This window comes from Beta vulgaris, chromosome 3, assembly GCF_026745355.1.
Source record: "Beta vulgaris subsp. vulgaris cultivar EL10 chromosome 3, EL10.2, whole genome shotgun sequence".
Lineage (NCBI taxonomy): Eukaryota > Viridiplantae > Streptophyta > Magnoliopsida > Caryophyllales > Amaranthaceae > Beta > Beta vulgaris.
Genome location: NC_079204.1, coordinates 48,880,531 through 48,898,605, shown reverse-complemented (window position 1 = coordinate 48,898,605; position 18,075 = coordinate 48,880,531). Strand labels below are relative to the sequence as shown.

General features: G+C 35.7%; 2 protein-coding genes across 7 annotated transcripts; one reads left to right on the top strand and one right to left on the bottom strand.

Moving 5' to 3' along the window:
- Positions 1-215: 215 nt before the first annotated feature.
- Positions 216-6,444, bottom strand: LOC104889250 (protein cornichon homolog 1). Of its 2 annotated transcripts, XM_010674430.4 has the most exons (5): positions 6,179-6,438; positions 5,832-6,013; positions 2,596-2,718; positions 1,015-1,120; positions 216-897 (listed from the first exon to the last, which is right to left on the bottom strand). In XM_010674430.4, the coding sequence occupies exons 1-4, from the start codon at positions 6,251-6,253 to the stop codon at positions 1,051-1,053; spliced, it is 450 nt and encodes a 149-aa protein (XP_010672732.2). In that variant the 5' UTR covers positions 6,254-6,438; the 3' UTR covers positions 216-897; positions 1,015-1,050. The 2 variants fall into 2 exon arrangements, with proteins under 2 accessions (XP_010672732.2, XP_010672731.1); XM_010674429.4 differs by lacking the exons at positions 216-897; positions 1,015-1,120 and adding an exon at positions 2,074-2,257 and having other exon boundaries at positions 6,179-6,444.
- Positions 6,445-9,340: 2,896 nt separating this feature from the next.
- On the top strand, positions 9,341-16,520 carry LOC104889249 (OVARIAN TUMOR DOMAIN-containing deubiquitinating enzyme 4). Of its 5 annotated transcripts, none has more exons than XR_008968499.1 (7): positions 9,341-9,588; positions 11,372-12,108; positions 12,968-13,089; positions 13,522-13,562; positions 14,685-14,783; positions 14,932-15,219; positions 16,366-16,520. XR_008968499.1 is itself a non-coding variant. In XM_010674427.3 (6 exons), the coding sequence occupies exons 2-6, from the start codon at positions 11,523-11,525 to the stop codon at positions 15,101-15,103; spliced, it is 1,020 nt and encodes a 339-aa protein (XP_010672729.2). In that variant the 5' UTR covers positions 9,341-9,588; positions 11,372-11,522; the 3' UTR covers positions 15,104-15,479. The 5 variants fall into 5 exon arrangements, 2 of the variants coding, with proteins under 2 accessions (XP_010672729.2, XP_010672730.2); XR_007272784.1 differs by lacking the exon at positions 16,366-16,520 and adding an exon at positions 15,936-16,287; XR_007272785.1 differs by lacking the exon at positions 16,366-16,520 and adding an exon at positions 15,924-16,287.
- The last annotated feature ends 1,555 nt before the right edge of the window (positions 16,521-18,075 follow it).

Sequence of the window (18,075 nt, the reverse complement as noted above, 5' to 3'; positions counted from 1 at the left end):
TTCCTCTCAATACCTTCTCACTTTCCCTTTCATTTCATTATTTTTCTTACATGGAGCCAAACAACGAAAAACTAATTTTAGAATTGTGTTTTACATTGTAAATTGTTTTTCATGAAAATCATTTTACAGTGAAAATGTTTTACATCCAACCAAACGGAGCCTAAGTGATTGAAATCAAAAAAATTATCAATGACCCAAAAAAATCAACAGAATGATTTTGTCGACACACCATAAATGATTTCATTATTGCACACCAGTATAGTGATATACATTAATACAACAAGATTGAAGCCCATAAAAGTCCAATACCAACCCTTTTTTTGTGGATGGGAAGATGAGGATTCAATCATCCAATGATGAGAAACTGGACGCATCCTCACATGGGAGTTGCGCAAAAAACATCAAATCCGTTCCCCCATGCCAAATTGCCTACCCTCTCTCTTCCCTCTATCCTTAGATTCGACCATCAGCCTAAAAAGGTTTTGGATAATAACAGTGCTTTTTGGTCCACATCTTACAACTTCCATGAATCTTTCCTACTTTCTCGTCCAACTTGATGCTCTGGTTAGGTCTCCACAACATTCATCTTACCTCTCAACCAAAAATTAACTATTTAGAGTTTTTATCTAGAGATTCAACAAAAAATAAGGGAAACATGTCACATCGATAAACACCAGTACTGGGAAACCACATGACATCCCCTTCTCGCACAACCCTATTGCCCAAACTAAAAGGGGCCTCCTAGATAAGAGAAGCATCTAAGATGCTAGATTCCGCACATAATGTCAATCATCTCCGCAAATGACTTGAAAAGGCTCCAGACAAGCTGCTTCTCAGCAAATTGCCCCACCCTGATGTAGCCTCAAAATTCATACTTTCACTGCCCAAGATTAACAGCTGTTCAACAAAATGCACATTCAGTCACTTCTTTCCATCACATGTATACCTATAATGGAAGTATCTATTCTCCTGCGTCAAAAGAATCCACACATATACAGTACAAGACAAACTTACAGGGAGGATCATTAACAGATCTTAAGCCTTGGGGATCTAGAACAGCCAAAAACCACGCACTGCTTCATCTTCATCAACTAAAGAGTTATAGATTGCTATCACAAGCCTGCATATTACATAGTTCATCATTGATAGCAACTGGGTGCATATATACGCACACTTATATACCATCCCACCCCCTTCAAACGCGTGATAATATTTATAAAAGAAAAGACCATGACTAGGAAAGAAAGCAAAAGGTATATGAACTTCCTAAGATAAATCCTATGCATCTTGACATCGATGGAAAATGGTCATATCTTTGCTTATGTCAGATTTTGTACAATACCATCATTTAACAAGGGGACAGCAGTTAACCTACCAATAAGATGGTGACATGGATTCTAGACCATCTAATTAGTATGTAGAATCCATAAAAGGGTAACTCCCAAAGCTTTTTAATTAATTGCTTTGCTGCATAATGGAACCTCCTTGCTTACAGAGTGTAATGTATATAATATTTTTTTTAAAAGGGTGCATGGAGTAAAAAGTATACGCATACTAAAGCACATTTCATAGAGTGTTGGCACATTAAGCACCAAACAGGAGATGTATCAGTCATCAATGCTACCAATCTTATTTCTTAGAATACTTGAACCAACAGATTTCCAATATTTTTTTGATTTTCACACCACTGCAGCACGATGACGTGATGTGCAACAAGTCAAGTGTTGACATCATCATCGAGCATATAAGCCAATCATAAAATGCCTTTCCATCTAAAAGTCGTGTCCAAATAATATTATCATCCATTGCAGTAGATATATAAGTCACGTGATGGAACTTGTAACTTATTATTCCTAACACTTTCTTTGGATAGGAGGGAATGGAGAGAAAGGAAAGGAAAGGGAGGGGAACAAGTCCCGTTGTTTGGATAAGGGATTGGGGGAAGGAAGGCGAGGTAGAGGGAAGGATCTGTGTTCCCTCCCTCTTTAATAGACATCATCCCTCCCAAATTGGAGAGATTACTACCCAAACAAAGTGTAAGAGATAGAGAGGAAGATGAGCAAATATTCAAGATTGGACAAAAAAAAGATCATTAAATCAAACCCAAAATATCATAGTAAGTTCAAATTTACAGTGCGCTATATCAGTTAGATGTCGAATAGCTATTACTTAGAATTCAAGAAAAGAGGAGCGAATATCTAAATCCCCGGGCGTGGATGAGAAGATCGACAAACTGGAAACGGAACCTGTTGGAAATCTATGGCCAGACAGCAAATAAACGAATTCAGAATGGATCTAAAAGTAGCAAAATTTAGATACTACACTATAAGTATGCATGTATGTGTGTCAGCATGTATGTGTGTCAGCATGTGTGTGTATCTGCAAGAGTGCACGCGTGTGTGTGTGTGTCTGTGTGCGTGTATCTGTATCTGCATGTACGCCCGCACAAGCGGGGGTTTGTGTGTGTGTTTGTCTGTGTTTGTGTGTTTATGAATTCATGATATATATACTAATGCTAACTAACAAGAAAATGATAAAAACATATATATGTATGTATGTACTTAAGCATGTGTGGTATAAGTGTATAGCAATTACCTAAAGATAACCAAGAAGAAAAATAATAGGTATAGGACTAGCTTGACAAAACGGTACTTCTTCTCAAGACTAAGTGCTCTGAAAATCTCTGTGACATCAACAAGATGTTCTCCCCTAGTAAACCTGCATAGTTATACGAAGATATGAGTTGATATAATGCGGCAGATGACAGCATAAAGTAAAGACCAACTTTGACACATGTTTACATCTGAATATACAAGCTTGTAAGCTCAACTAAGCTGTTTCAAACTTCCGGTTCAGCTTTGATGCAAATTCTTCATCATTTTCTTAAAATGAGAACCCGTCATTCGGACAAGGGTCACAAGACTCGCAGCTTGAAATGGAACTCTGTAGGAGAGAAAGCCATCTCTCTCGGGAAAGATCCAGAATTTTGGCTCAATTTCACTCCAATGCTTAATTTCACAATTTCCACTCTCTGGTCAATACATTGCAAGCCCAAATGCCTTACAATAGAAATATTGTTTTTCAAGAACCAGGCAAGGACAATACCCAAAAGTACAGAGGACAGGAAATACCTTCAAAGACTCGATCAATTAATTCTCACAGAAAAAGTATGATAACATAAATTTGTAAAGCTCAACCCTATAAAGTGGAAATTTATGGTGGAAGTAAAACTCAGTGTAAGCCCAATAGAGAAGGGAGGGATTAAGAAGCAAAAATTATATACTAGATACCCCTTAGATCTTTAAATAGGTCAACAACTTTTCAGTAATATGCCAAGGACCAGAATTGATTGAAAAAAATTGACTTCTGCAGCACAAAAATCAAACCAAGAAAGTCCTAAGATGTTCAAGAATAGAAGTCGGAAAAGGCTAATGAAATAAAAGAATCAGGAAGAACATGGAGTTAGCCAAAAACTACAGGTTCGAATAAAGATTAGAAGAACACATTTCACAAAAAGTGTGCCAAATCAAGACTTATATTCTGGATATTAATTGAACAATGGCATGGAACAAACAATGAGCAAGTGTCAGGAGTACGTGATACAATATCCACAACCTCTTTGGTTCCTATTTCAACCTCAAAATAGAAAAGGAAGTCACTGAGTTTATAATCCATTCTTAACGGCTGAACATCATGGAGTTAGTTACACCAATTTATCCGTAGCTACCCAGCCATGACTATTACAGGATGACTGCTTTATTGAGGAAAACAGCCTGGTTACATAAAGCAGGACAACCGATCTACTTGTAAAAAAGTTTGTTCCTCCTCTCCACATCTCCCACAACACTCACAAGTCACAAACCACATGACTGCAACAAAAGCAGGTGCCCTAAGGAGTTGCTCTTTCTTTCCCTCCCAGGTCCAAATCCACATATAACTTATATCAAATTCCTATTTTATTGTGTACCTTCTTAAATCCATGCATTTTGTACCAAAAGTCTATGCTGCGGAGACCAGAAAATCGGCCAGCCCTCAATGCAGATTTAGGTATCAACTTTTATGTCCAAATTTACAAAATATAAAAACCAAGACAAATCTAATTGACCTCTTGGAAGGCAATTTTCCACAGGTGCTCAGTTTATCCAACACTGCCATTCAAAGAAAAGTTTTCACAGCAATCACTTTCTTTGGAACCTTATATTTAGCGTGGAAGCTCAGGTGGATTAGGGGAGTCAAAGGAGGTTCTCAAAGTGCATATAGAAATAGTTAAAAAGATAGAACACTAAATGAGTCAACAAAATATTTTCATCAGCATTATCTACGATATAACAGGACTTTAATGAACCTAAAACACATTACCAACTCTCAACACCATGTATTCCTACCAAATCAAAGTTTTGAACAACGATTGACCGTCTATAACATGAATTAAGTCCACCATACGGGAATTGCAAAAGAAGAGAAGCAACAAACACAAAAAGAAGAATAGGCCCTATCCAAAATTTTAAATTTAAAAGTTTTTATCTCGCATGACAAACAAGAGAAAACGCTTGCATCATTTTCTGACTACCGCTTTTTGTGTCACATTGCTATTTCAACTAATAGCAACGTAGTGAGAATCATTTCAACACAAAGGGAGCAAATCTCATAGCTTCTCACTAACCATTAAGTAGCACTGTAACAATGATAAGAAAGATACTCAGGCCAATTCAGCAAAAAGCTGGTTTTTAACCTAGACTACTCGAGGTACTTCTTTATCTCAACACAAACGCAATTTTAGAAGTTCAAATATGCTACTGAAGCCACCAAAGTTGGGTTGTAAAACAATTAATAGCCAAGTAACTCGTCAAAAATTTTGACACATGCTTAGGTCTGTCCAATGTCACTAGATGGTAATCCTTAATCAAACATCCCAATTTCATTCTTCTTTCACTCTTCTTTCTTTGGTTTCTTCTTCTTCTTCATATACCTTAATTATCAACTTAGTACAAACATGCTCTACAGCTACCTCTTGGATCAGCTCCAATAGGCAACATTTGATTTTAAGATGGTTCATATAAGGTACAATATAGATTTTCAGAGCGTCTCCTATGTGATACGTTGCATGCTGTAATAATGGGCTGCCATTATCGATACCTCATTAAGATATAATCTGTATCCCCTCTAAATCCTTACGAGTACCCCCTTAAATGCATTAACATTAACCCCATATAGCTCTACTAATATGAATCAATAACCCCGTGCATACATCGTCGATAGCCCCATTTACGCATTGATGAGACTTAATTCTTGTCATTGTTAAAACTGTAGCATGGTAATAAGCAATACCTTTAAAAATACCTTCATCCACCTACCAAAGAAGCCTCAAAATAAGCTTTTGAATCATGGCTCTTTGATGTATTGACATGATACAGCACTGAAACAAAAGGATTCTAGTCTTCAAGCCTTTGAGTATATATAAATTATAATGCAGCTTGCTTAAAATCTCACGAAACTCAACGACATTTCACGCGATCAACAGAAACCAAACTCCAGGCCCACTTTTCAGCATAGAACCCAACTCAACAACTCCTTAGTAAGTCCCAATTTTACTATTTATCAATTCTGCTCCACATAAAACCCAATGACCACACTTCCACAGCTGAGTCTTTCCTAGTTCGATACGCTAGACTTATGCATCGCCAACCTATCAATTTATGCTCTTATACTTCTATTTTTCTCTATGGGCCGGAATCGGAACCTGAAGCTAGACCACCAATTGCGCAAATGCATAACAATGGCATTCATCAAAATCAAATATTAACAAATCAACCAACATAATTTGTACTTACAATCTTGCATGATAAATTGCAACGGGAAGAGTGACCAAAAACATGAGCCAATGACCAGTAAGAAGAAAAAGAGCACAGAAAGCTGCTTGCAATCCAAATTCTGGTAAAATCATAGAATTTATGTTCGTCGACGATTCGTAGGGATTCATATAATCAGCTTCCAAATCCGACAAACATATCATCTATAACAAACATTAATCACAATGTTATTCAAAAAACAAAGCACAAAAAAAAGCTAAATTTAAACGAAGAAATCAAACTAATGAGAGCAGCAATGAAAAGAGTAAAATTATGAGTAGAAATCTAGGGTTTTGGAAAAATCAAAGTGTTGATGATATAAAATTAACCTGATAAATGAGGAGAACGAGGAGACCAATGTTGGAGATTAGTGCAATTAGCCATAAGATTAAGTCCCAATGCATGGTTTAAGTGAAGATTGATTGAATGAAAGTAGATTTGAAGTGATTGCGAGGAGAGAGAAAGAGACGTTGGAGGGAAAAGGGAAAGTGAGCGAGGAAGAGGAGAAACAAAGAATTGCAGTAGAAACTAGAAAGCTTCTTTTTTAGGGGGGAAAGGTAAACTGAATATAGAAGTTTTTCCTAAGATTATGCCCTAACTGATTTAATTTAAGAAAATTATGATCCAACTAGAGATCGATATTTTGTGATGTCAAAGTATAGTATCCTACTTCCTAAAGATGTTAGATAGTTGGTGGCTCATATAGCTTCTCAATAGATATGGTTTGAGTCGAGGTGACTGTTTTGAATCGAGTTACGAGCGAGTAAATATTACTAAATAAGAATGGGAGGTTCTATAGACATTGAAATGTTCATGGTTAAAATATTATCTACTTGAATGGCAAATTGTAAACAAGCATTTAGAATGGCTATAGAAGCCCATTACGTGTCTCACGAAAAGGTGATATAGTGTTTCATTCGTACTTTAGCATTGTAGGCAAAGTGCGAGAGACATTTACGTGTTTTTCATGTAAAGTGTATTTCGAAAGGACGAAGCATTAAGAAGAGGTTATTATAACAAAATGCTAATTTTAGTTGATAAATCGACTTTTCATATCCAACAAAATCTTCAATTATGTTGATACATGATATTGTGTGCCAACTAAGTGTCTAATTTGATAGTGAATTCGACATTATACGAGTATCCCCAACATGATGGGATCAAGCTCTCTAATAATTTTTTGTTATGAGTTTTCGTCAATGTATTTTGTGTTATTACGGGAAAACTAACTAGTATTTGAGGAACTTTTTCGAAAAAAATTGTTTCCAAGAATATGTGTATATTATAATTATTAATTACTCTTAGAATAAAGTGTTGTTTGATAATTTTTATTCGAATTTTACATAATACATAATTATAGATGTTTTTATTTCAAATGAATGAAAATTTTCATTGATAATAAGTAAAGGTGCTCTTACAATAACAAATTGTCCTAATCAAAAGCAGAGCTAAACTGCAAAATAAGTAAATTATAATTCCCATTCTACTATCAAGTTTGAGTTCAGCCGACTTTTGTAGCACAAGAAAATCTTGATATGATGTGACATAGATATGTCACCATTGGAATTTCACATAACGTACAGTTGCTTTTTTAAATTTAATTTTCATTTATTATTTTCATATAATTCATACTAATTTGTACACAATTGCTCTTTTTAATTTAATTTTCATTTTTTTTCCCATATAAGTCATACTAATTTGTACAGTTCATACGTATTTGAACAACTTTCACACACATTTGGACATTTCCATACTCATTTATAAGCATTTGACTATGTTTAATCAATGAGTACATAAAACTCAAATGAGTATGCTTATTTTATATATTAAAAAATATATTAATTAAATAAAACCTCAACCCAACTCATACTCCGAACTCAATTGACAAACTTATACTCATTTGAACAACTTTCATATTCATTTGGACATTTCCATACTCATTTATAATAAGCATCTGAGTATTATGTTTAATCAATGAGTACATAAAACTCAAATGAGTATGCTTATTTTATAAAGCACGAATTATAATAATTAAAAAATTAAATAAAACCCCAATCCAACTCATACTCATTTGAACAACTTTCATACTCATTTGGACATTTCCATTCATTTATAAGCATTTGAGTATGTTTAATCAACGAGTACCATAAAACTCAAATGAGTATGCTTATTTTATAAATCAAGAAATATCATAATTAAAAAATTAAACAAAATCCCAACTCAACTCATACTCGTTTGACAAACTCATACTCATTTGACTTTATATTCATTTAGGTAACACCTACTCATTTAGGTTAACTGATACTTATTTGGAGAACTCATATTCATTTGGAAAACTCATACTCATCTGGAAAACTCATACTCATTTGGAAAACTCATACTCATTTGGGTCCTACTCATTTGGAACTCTCATATTCAATATCTCATGGCTTGTTTGGTTGTATGTAGGAAGTCATACTTCTTAGGAAGTTATTTTTCCCATGTATTTGAAATTCCTAGGAAGTGTAAAATTGTATTTGGTTGATAATGGGAAGTAGAACTTCCTATGGGAAACTCTACTTACCTAGGGGACCTAGGTAAGTAATTTCCTCCATTTTGGTGGAAGTAGAACTTCCTAGGAAGTGCAAATCTCCATGATTTTGCCAACCAAACAACTTCATATACTTCTACTTCCTAGGAATTTGCACTTCCCATGATTTATTTTGTCAACCAAACAAGGCCTCATTTGGTGTACGTAGAAATACGACACCAAGGTGTACCTTTTATCTTTTGAGCAAATAAATAATGAAGACACGGTTTTTCTATATAAACTAGTTATTAGGCCCGGGCTATGCCCCGGGTAAGAAAAAAATTTATTTATTAATATAATACTTTATGATCATAACAATAAATACAACTTAGCCTAGTGGTTAAGATTGTAGTATATGTACTTGAGGTTTTGGGATCAAACCCTATACTACGCAATTTCTAAATTTTTTTATTGTACATAGATTACATGAACTAAAACTCCCTAGGGGTAATACTGTAGTGGTCAACACTGCTCTTCAAATGGTATCATGCATACATAATTAATTTTAATGAACATGCAAATTTATTTATTTTTAAGGATGCAAGGGATATATTTAATAAAATTAACTAATTACAACACTTATTTTTAATTTTGTGGAAACATGGATCATTAAGAGATGTTAGATGAGATGGTGATTCTTTGAAAATCCTTACGTAAGGTTAGAGGTTCGAGCCCAGGTTTCAACATATTTATTTTTTAAATAATGACCACTTGACTTTGTTGGTTAACAGACACGTGGCAAAATTCTAGTGGCAGGAGGAGAGTGCCACGTGGCGCATCGACGTTATTACGCACGCCTTTTAATATATATGTATAGATTACGAAAAAATGTAAAACTAAATTTTGGGAGATCCAAAATGGAAATATTGATTATATTTTGAAAAAGAAGGAGTGATATTTATTTTGATTACATAGGAAACGCAAGAAAGTGTAACATCTGTCATCTCCCTAACGGTCTCTTCTTCCATCTGGTGAAGGCGGTGACGGGGTGACTGATGTGATAACACATTAACGCTTTACACCAGACACTATCTAACCTCTCTCTCTTCTTCAATTGCTTCGTCGTGCGGCGCATTTCATTTCCAAACTTGTTCAACAATCCGCCATTGATTTTCTTCTCAAGCTAACTATTTACAATTGAATCTTTTCCAATCAGCAAGGAAAACACAGGTATTCTTTTCCTCCTTTCCTTTCTTTACTCTTCTCTTATGTCGATACCCTTTCCCTGCCATTTTACTTTTCGGACCTTTCCTTCAATTTGGCTTCTTCATTCTAGCAGATTTCATGTTAGGTTTGAATTTCGTTTACTCTTTTAGCTTCAATTGTGTTAATTATTATCTTTACTTCAATTTGCATTTCGTAGTTTTTATTGAATTTCTAATTCATCTGCAATTTAATTGGAGCGAATGAAGTGTGAATTGAACTAATATTCTGAAGAGAAAGGGAATTAAACCTTCCTCTTTATTGAGATTTTCTACTCTTTTATGCAACAATTGGATTTGGTTTACCTTGTCAATTTTTGTTGTCTTTGATTCGGTCCCGTCAACTGCGGCCTTATCTATAACTCTCTCTGCTTTTTTTTTTACTTAGCTACATTGTTGGTGCGCGGTTTTCAAGATATTATATAACCCTTAATATCTCTTATTTCATTTAAGAATATAAAAATTTGATATTATGAATTTACGCATCGAAGACAAATCTAACATTATGACTATATTTTTACTTATAAAAAATTCAAAATAATCATCAAAGTTAGTGGTTCAATTTCCAAAATAACAATATAGCAACTAAATAAAGGCATAGGGAGTACTAGTCTAATATGCACGATATGATGCGTTTATTTATAGAAAACATAAGTGGTAGATTAAATAGCTTTAAAGATTTAATTCATAACTAGAACAAGGGCATTTCTTTTAACAATTTAAACATTTTATACATAAGGGTACTTTAGGCATTTCAGGGGGACACCAATGTCTTCAAGTGTTCCAATGTAGAACAGAGATGGAGCTTAGCTATCAAACATTATTAAAATTCATGTCTGTCCTCTTTGTTTCTAGAACTATATTTGTTGAAGGAGAAGCACTTGCACTTCCAATTAAGGGTTTTCTGCCTCATTGTAATTTGTCCTATGCAATTCTTCGGTATTTAAGATATGTTTTAGTTTAGTATTTCCATTACGTTTTTAATTTAAATGTGAGTCTTTAAATGGCCACAAGTCATGGTAAATTTCGTGAGAGCAAAGATATTATAGATTGCATCAGTCAGAAGTGGCTGAGGGTAGAATGTAAAAGTCATGTGTATATTGTTATGCAAGGAACCCATCTCGAAGATTCCTAATCACCTATTCTAGAAGGGGTAAAAGGGGGATTTCCAACAACAAGAATGACTCAGCAGCCTAGTACAACAGAGGGTGGCAGATTGGCAGCATATTCTCTGTATTAGTGAGTGGCACTAACTTATTATTGCAGCATAAGAATGTGACGTAGGCAGAAAAAAGGTGACAGCAGTCATCAGCAGTAGCTAGTAGTATAAATAGGAGGAAGGTAGATTAAGAAAAAAAGGCAGGATGAAAGATATTTGTATTAGCTCTTATTTTGGAGAGACCTCACCTCTCGATATGTTTACATGCTTTCTTGTTGAAACCCTGTCCAACCAACTATAGCCATAGTGTGCATGATATGTTTACATGCTTTCTTGTTGAAACCCTGTGTTGATTACGGTAGTTGGCATGTCAACCATGTTTCAGATATGTGCTAAGAACTGCTCGTTTCGTCTAGAGATAATGAATAATTGAGAAGGTCCACCAGAATTATAGTTAGGTTGAGCTTTCGCTTGAGGGCTCGAGTTTGGGTTAAACTTAACTTGAACATGAGTTGACCTTGGGTTAGAGCTGACTTAGTTGGCTACATAATTTTCACCTCACTATTGAACGTTTTCAGTTTTTGTTATAAAGGTGGAATGAGAAGATAAGCACTTGGGGGAAGAAGAATAATAGAGGTTATCTCATGAGCTAATTTATGCTTATGGTCAAGTCACATTGTATGGTGGGTTTCCCGCATTAAGTTGTAGAAAATTGTAACCGTAAAGAGGGTTAAGGTCTCAGAATGATGATAGTCAGCTCCCCTATCAAGACTTGCACCAAACATGTGCTTCCTGTAAGTGGGCATTTTCAAAAGCAATTGCAAAGCCATATACAGAATGTCGCATCACCCGCTACATCCAGTTCATGCTGTTTCATTTTGAAACAAGGAGTCTCAAGAATCAGATGTTCTCGAATTTCAGTCCCCAGCAAAGCTTCATGCTTTGCAGATTGTAGCTCCCGTGCATTTCAATGGCTTCAGTGCAGATCTGGTGGATCCAATAAGAAGGATTATTTTCCTTTATTAACGATTAAAAGTTCAGTAAAAGAAAAGAGTTCTCAAGAGACATCAACTGGTTTCTCACTTTGGCCTCGGAATGCAAGAGTAAGAAGACTGCGCTCTGACTTGAAATGTAGTGTTGGACTATTTTCTTGGTCCAAGGGATACAGTGCTACTGGTTTGATTTTGGGATTACTGGTTTGTTATTCAACTGCAAATTCAGCTCATGCTGAAGCACCAAAGGAGAAGGGCGACAAAAAGGAATGCATTGATCCACCAACTGACCATTGTTCCCATGGAAAGGAAGTCTACAACGACTATTCTGTCATAGGTAAGTGAGTGAATGGTAACTTCTTTTTGTTTAAATTGAATCTATTAGCATACACCAGATCCTCCAGTTCACCTTCAGTCCCATAAAGTTGGTAATTCTTTGCAAGTAATAGGAAATAAGTGAAAATATAGTATCAGGACATGCAGTATAGGAAACCCTGCACTTTATAGTTTATAGGGCGAAGGCATTAATTTTTTCCTTGGTGCGCACTGCATAGAGACGTGTATGTTCATTGTCCTCCTCACACGTTGATGTGATAGTTTATTTTTTTCTTCTATCACTTTGGAGATTGCCATTATGTTTGTTTATTTATGTATGACAATATACGTACATGTGATCTGTCCCATGCCTATCTTTCCACTTGTATCTTAGAATATACCTTGGACTACAAAAGCAAGAATTATTGTCATTAAATTTATCTTGAAAAGCTCTTTATAAAGTTTTTTTTGTTTTTTTATTTATCTTTGCCTACATGTAATACTCCCACTGTTTGGATCTGAACTTAACTTTACACTTTACCCTTTCAAGGTCAAAGTTTGTCAAATTCAGCAAAATATAGAAGTATTATTATACATTTCTATGTAGACTTGACTCAAAAAATTATAAATGTGTTTATTATAAAAATATTCACTTGTGATAATAATAGTCAAACATTGATCTTGGGAACCACTAAAAGGCAAGTATGAAGTCAATCTTGAGTTGGGAGTTAAAAAATATGACCGAGGTTTTACCCTGAAATCTATAGAAAGACTAAGATTACTGCTGCTTGTGGTGGGCTAAGTTAAAAAATATGGTGGTGTTCTCTGGATTATCGTCTTTCAGCATCGCCAACATGGACAAACTGCTGCTTGTGATGCAGGCATACCTGGAGATGGGAGGTGTTTATTTCGTTCTGTTGCTCATGGGGCTTGTTTAAGGAACGGAAAACCTGCTCCAAATGAAAGCCTTCAAAAACAATTAGCCGACGAGTTGCGGGCTATGGTACGTCTATGCAGTCTATGGATATAAGTGAATATAGCCTACTTCTCCTTCATCTTTGGGTCATCAGACTTCAAGTTGTGGTAAATCCACGTTACCACAATACACTTGTTAGGGAACAAAATCTTGTTTTTTTGCATATCAAAAGGTCCCTTTTTAAAATTATATTATAGAGGAGGAAGTTATAGATTTTTGTAATGATTTCATCTGTTATCTGAACATTTAACTTAGCCCCCAAAGGCACTGAAATGCTTCAATAGAGTGCAGTTCACCATGTTAACTTCTCCCTCTAAATAATGATATTTATGAAGTCAATTAGGATCGCATTTCCTTACATGAGAGTATGACACCAGAATCTTGCTAGGCTCGACTTGAAATAGTTTGAGTTATTGGATATAGTAATATGTGTGTAAAACACTAAAACCGTGGTTTCAGGTGGCAGATGAGTTTATCAGAAGGCGCCAAGAAACTGAGTGGTAAGCATTTATTATTGATCAATTGACCAATTTTTCTTGATGCTATTGCTCCTTATGATAAATTGGCTGGGAAGGATGGGGTTAAAGTAAAAGAAATCAGCAACTTCTTTTTCTTGTTACTCTAGATCATTGATATAAGAGAGGCACTCAGCTTACTTAGGCTCATCTTCCTGTAGTTTTCCTTGGTAAAGTAAGGAAATTATAATCAATTACGGTGAACAATGCTTAATGTATATGCTCCCCCTTCTCCCTTATGGGTAGGGATGGTAACAAGTCGGACTTGGACCGGATTATCCATAATCCAACTCCGACATTACAAGAAGTCGGATCTTAAATCTGAGTCCGAGTCCGACGTCCAATACCGAAATCCGACTCCGATCCGTATTAAAATCCTAACATCCGACTCCGACATTGATCCAAACCTTTAACAGTCATTTCTTCAATGGAAAAATCTTAAATAATACAAGTGCTTTACAGTAAGTGTCAAATTGTACATACATAGTACATTAATATCAATAGTAAAAGGATTAATTGCCTTAAAGTCGGAGTCAGATTCGGAGGTCGGATTTTTTATAGGATCCGACTCTGACCCTTCTCCGACTCGAAGTCGGACTTTTAAAACGGAGTCGAATTCTGATTAATTTTTTTGTCGGAGTCAACTCGGATTTTTTCCTTCGGATCGGAGCGGACTAGGGTCGGATCCGAATTGAATTGCCATCCCTACTTATGGGCAGAAAAAATTTCCTCAATGGTATACATGCCTATTGTTTGCACTTCTTTCTTAATGTGAAGTAAAGGGAGGGCGTTGTGTCAGGTTAAGTTAGTATCTTTTTTCATTATCCCAGACAGAGGCAGGGTTATTCTTAATCCCCCACCCCACCAAAAAAAAAATTGACTTGCCATGGGTAGAAGGTTTTTTGAAGTATTGGAGTAGTATTGGTTTAGGCATTATACAAGTACACAAAAATGAATTTACATATGAGTAAAAAATATTGTGAGAGAAGTATTGTGTTATGATTTGTTAAAAAGATTTTGATATGTCTTGTCTAAGAATCATCCCTTGGATTTTTTACTCACTAATTTCTGGTCAAGTGAAAGTTCTTGGTGGTACCATGGTGACAGGTTTATTGAAGGTGATTTTGACACTTATATTTCGCAAATAAGGAAGTCACATGTATGGGGAGGTGAACCGGAGTTGCTGATGCTCTCTCATGTTTTAAGGTAAGGAGGGCTCGTGTCATAATATTTTTACACTAATTTCATGGACAGATTTCAGCTGCGGTTCAATATTTTACCCTGTTTAATATTATCATTCTTTGTTGCATTCAGCGCATTCATGGATTTTGATCAGTCAACTTATGTATTGCAGGACGCCAATTACAGTTTACATGCGTGACGACAAACATGGTGGATTGATGTCCATTGCTGAGTATGGCCAGGAATATGGCAAAGACAACCCAATCCGAGTCTTATATCATGGTTATGGTCATTATGATGCACTACTAATGCCAGGAGAGAAAGGTGTCAAGTCAAGGTTGTAGTTTATGCTCCGTTGACAATTAGCTCAAGCTATTAGTTGCACGTCCATAAGCATCAGGTTGTCTTGCCGGTGATGTAGCATATGGAGCTTTGTTGAGTTGGTAATCTCCAAGCACAGGTGAGATACATCATTCCTTGATTTCATTAATACAGATTGCATACTTGTATACGTATGATTATTGGCTTTTACTTTGAAAATGAGATGGAAACTTGAGTTTATTGTAACTTCTGAGTTCATTTGCTTAATTGCATTAATGTTGATGTAGCATACTAGTATTTCAAACATTATGCAATGTTGATCTAGACTGGGTCATCTCTATAGTCCTCATTGTGTAGTTTCTTTTTGCCCCTTAATAATACTCTCAAAGTTTCAGTAAACTCGAATGCTGTCACTCGATTGCTATGATCCAGTAATTTCTTTGATCTTATTGTAAATGTATTCTAATTTCAAAATGTCCTCAACCAGTTCGGTTAAATCAAGTCTTGACTTCTAGTGGTTCATCATTGATTTCCTTTTTAGGAAAAAAAAGTAGCAAGTCGATGCAAGATTTTTTGGTGTTTTTCCCAAAATAAATCCTCACATGGAGCAGGAACGGAAAGATTTGATAAAATCCATGTATTTATTGATTAACAGTGAAATGAAATGAAAGAGTTCTTGACATTTTAGAGAGAGAATGTAGAGAGAAAAGAGGAAGCGAAGATTTCTTATTGATGTAAAACTGAGAAAATGAAATCATTACATCATTACAGCAGCAGATCAGTTTATATAGTACTGATAATTACAAGAGAGAAAGTAGTTAGAGAATAACTAATTTATAACAGAATGTATAACAGAATGAAGCTGAGCTGGCACTAGGAGAAATAATCTCCTGTAGCTGCACCACTATATCAAGGAGGGTCATAATCCTTAACAACCCCCCTCAATCTAGGAAGAGATTGTGAATTAAGCATTCCTAGCTTGGTACTGAGCTTCAAATGTTGAGGAGAAGGCAAGGCCTTAGTGAGGAGATCTGCTAACTGCTCTTCAATAGGCAAATAGGACAAATTGTATAATCCCTTTCATAACTTTTTCTCTTGTAAAGTGACAATCTAATTCGATATGTTTAGATTGGTTGTCACATAGTAACTTAATAGGTTGTAATTTATCAACTCTTAGCTCCTGCAATAGCCTAATAAGCCATGTGATTTCAGAGGCTGCTTCTGCCATAGCTCTATATTCAGCCTGTGGTGAAGACTTTGAGACATTAGCTTTTTTGATTTCCAGGAAATAGGTGAGGAGCCTAGTAACATCACATATATAGGTGAGGAGGCTAGTAACATCACATAGCCTATGACTGAACGCCTAGTATCTGGACAAGAGCTGTGAAGTAGCAGTAAGAAGTATTCTTTGACCAATAGTCCTAGCAAGGCATCTCATGACATGATGTAAAGATGTATAATGATGAAGCCTAGGCTGGTGCATATGTTGACTAAGGATTGTACAGCGCATAGGATATGTCCGGTCAGGAAGTTTAGTTCACCAACTAAACTTCTATACAAGGTTGGTCCCTGTGTTTGTTGCTAGCTTTAAGTGAACAGGGATAGGTGTTTTAGCAATCTTAGACAAATCCTTATTGCATTCTTGTAACAACTCTTCAGTGAACTTCTTTTGAGTCATTTATAATTCCCCGATGAACGTGACTCACTTCCATACCCAAAAAGAAATGCAATTGCCCCAAGTCTTTATGTAAATGTAGCTTCAAAGCTTGAATAGCAACGGTGTTTTTACCGGTCAATGTTATGTTATCCACATACACACCAACAATGATTCCACCTAATTTATCCTTTTTAAGAAACAAGGAGTAGTCATTCGTGGATGATTAAAGCCTTGATGTAATAACTTTGAAGTCAACCTTGCAAACCACTGTCTAGCCTGCTTTAGGCCATACAATGATTTTTTCAGTTTGCAGATAAGATTATGATGATTAGGGATGCTTTCAGGCATTTTCATGTAAATGTCTTCTGAGACATCACCATGCAGAAATGCATTGTTAATGTCCAATCGAAATATAATCCAATTTTTGCTAGATGATGCACCTTATTGTGGACATCTTAATCACAGGTGAGAAGGTTTCTTCAAAGTCTACCCCATATTGCTGTGTAAAGCCTTTAGCCACTAGTCTTGCTTTTAGCCTTTCAACAATGCCATCTGCTTTTTATCTCACCTTATACACCCACTTACATCCAATTGCTTTCTTACCCTTAGCTAAAGAGGTAAGTTTCCAAGTCTCATTAGTGTCCAATGCATCTACTTCCTTTTTCATGGCCTCTATCCACCCTGTGTATTGAGAAGCTTCTAAGTAATTTGCAGGCTAAGAAAGAATAATAGTATTGATAATAGTAGATTGTAAAGAGGTAGGTAGTTCATGAGATTGAACAACATTGCACCAGTTAGAAGTATTGATATTACTAGATTGTAAAAAGGTAGGTTGTTCATGAGATTGAACAACATTGCACTAGTGAGAATAGAAAGAAGTACTACAACATAGTCTGTAAACCATGCTGATTGTTTATGTATCCTGGTAGATTGTCTTAGAGGAGGATGAGAAGAAGTAATATGAGTGAGAGAAGAAGTAGAAGTGTTAGGAGATGGAGTAGAAGTGACGGAAGGTATAGTAAGGTGTGTTGGTAGAGAAAGAGAAGAAGATGAAGGTGTAGAAGTAGAAGAGGGAATGGTGTAATTGGTAGAAGAACAGGTAGTAGGTGTGTCAAGTGGAAAAGAATCTAGTAGAGTGCAGGAAGTGTCGGGTGGGAAAGGTATTTGTGAGGGAAGAAAAATAGATGGAGGAGGTTGAGAAGGTGTGGGAGAATGAAAATAAGGTAAATGTTTTTCATGAAAAGTGATGTCTCGAGTAATAATAATTTTGTGAGTGGCTAGGTTCATTACTTTATCTGCTTTCCGATCAGGTTCACAAGCAGAAGCTATAGGATCCGA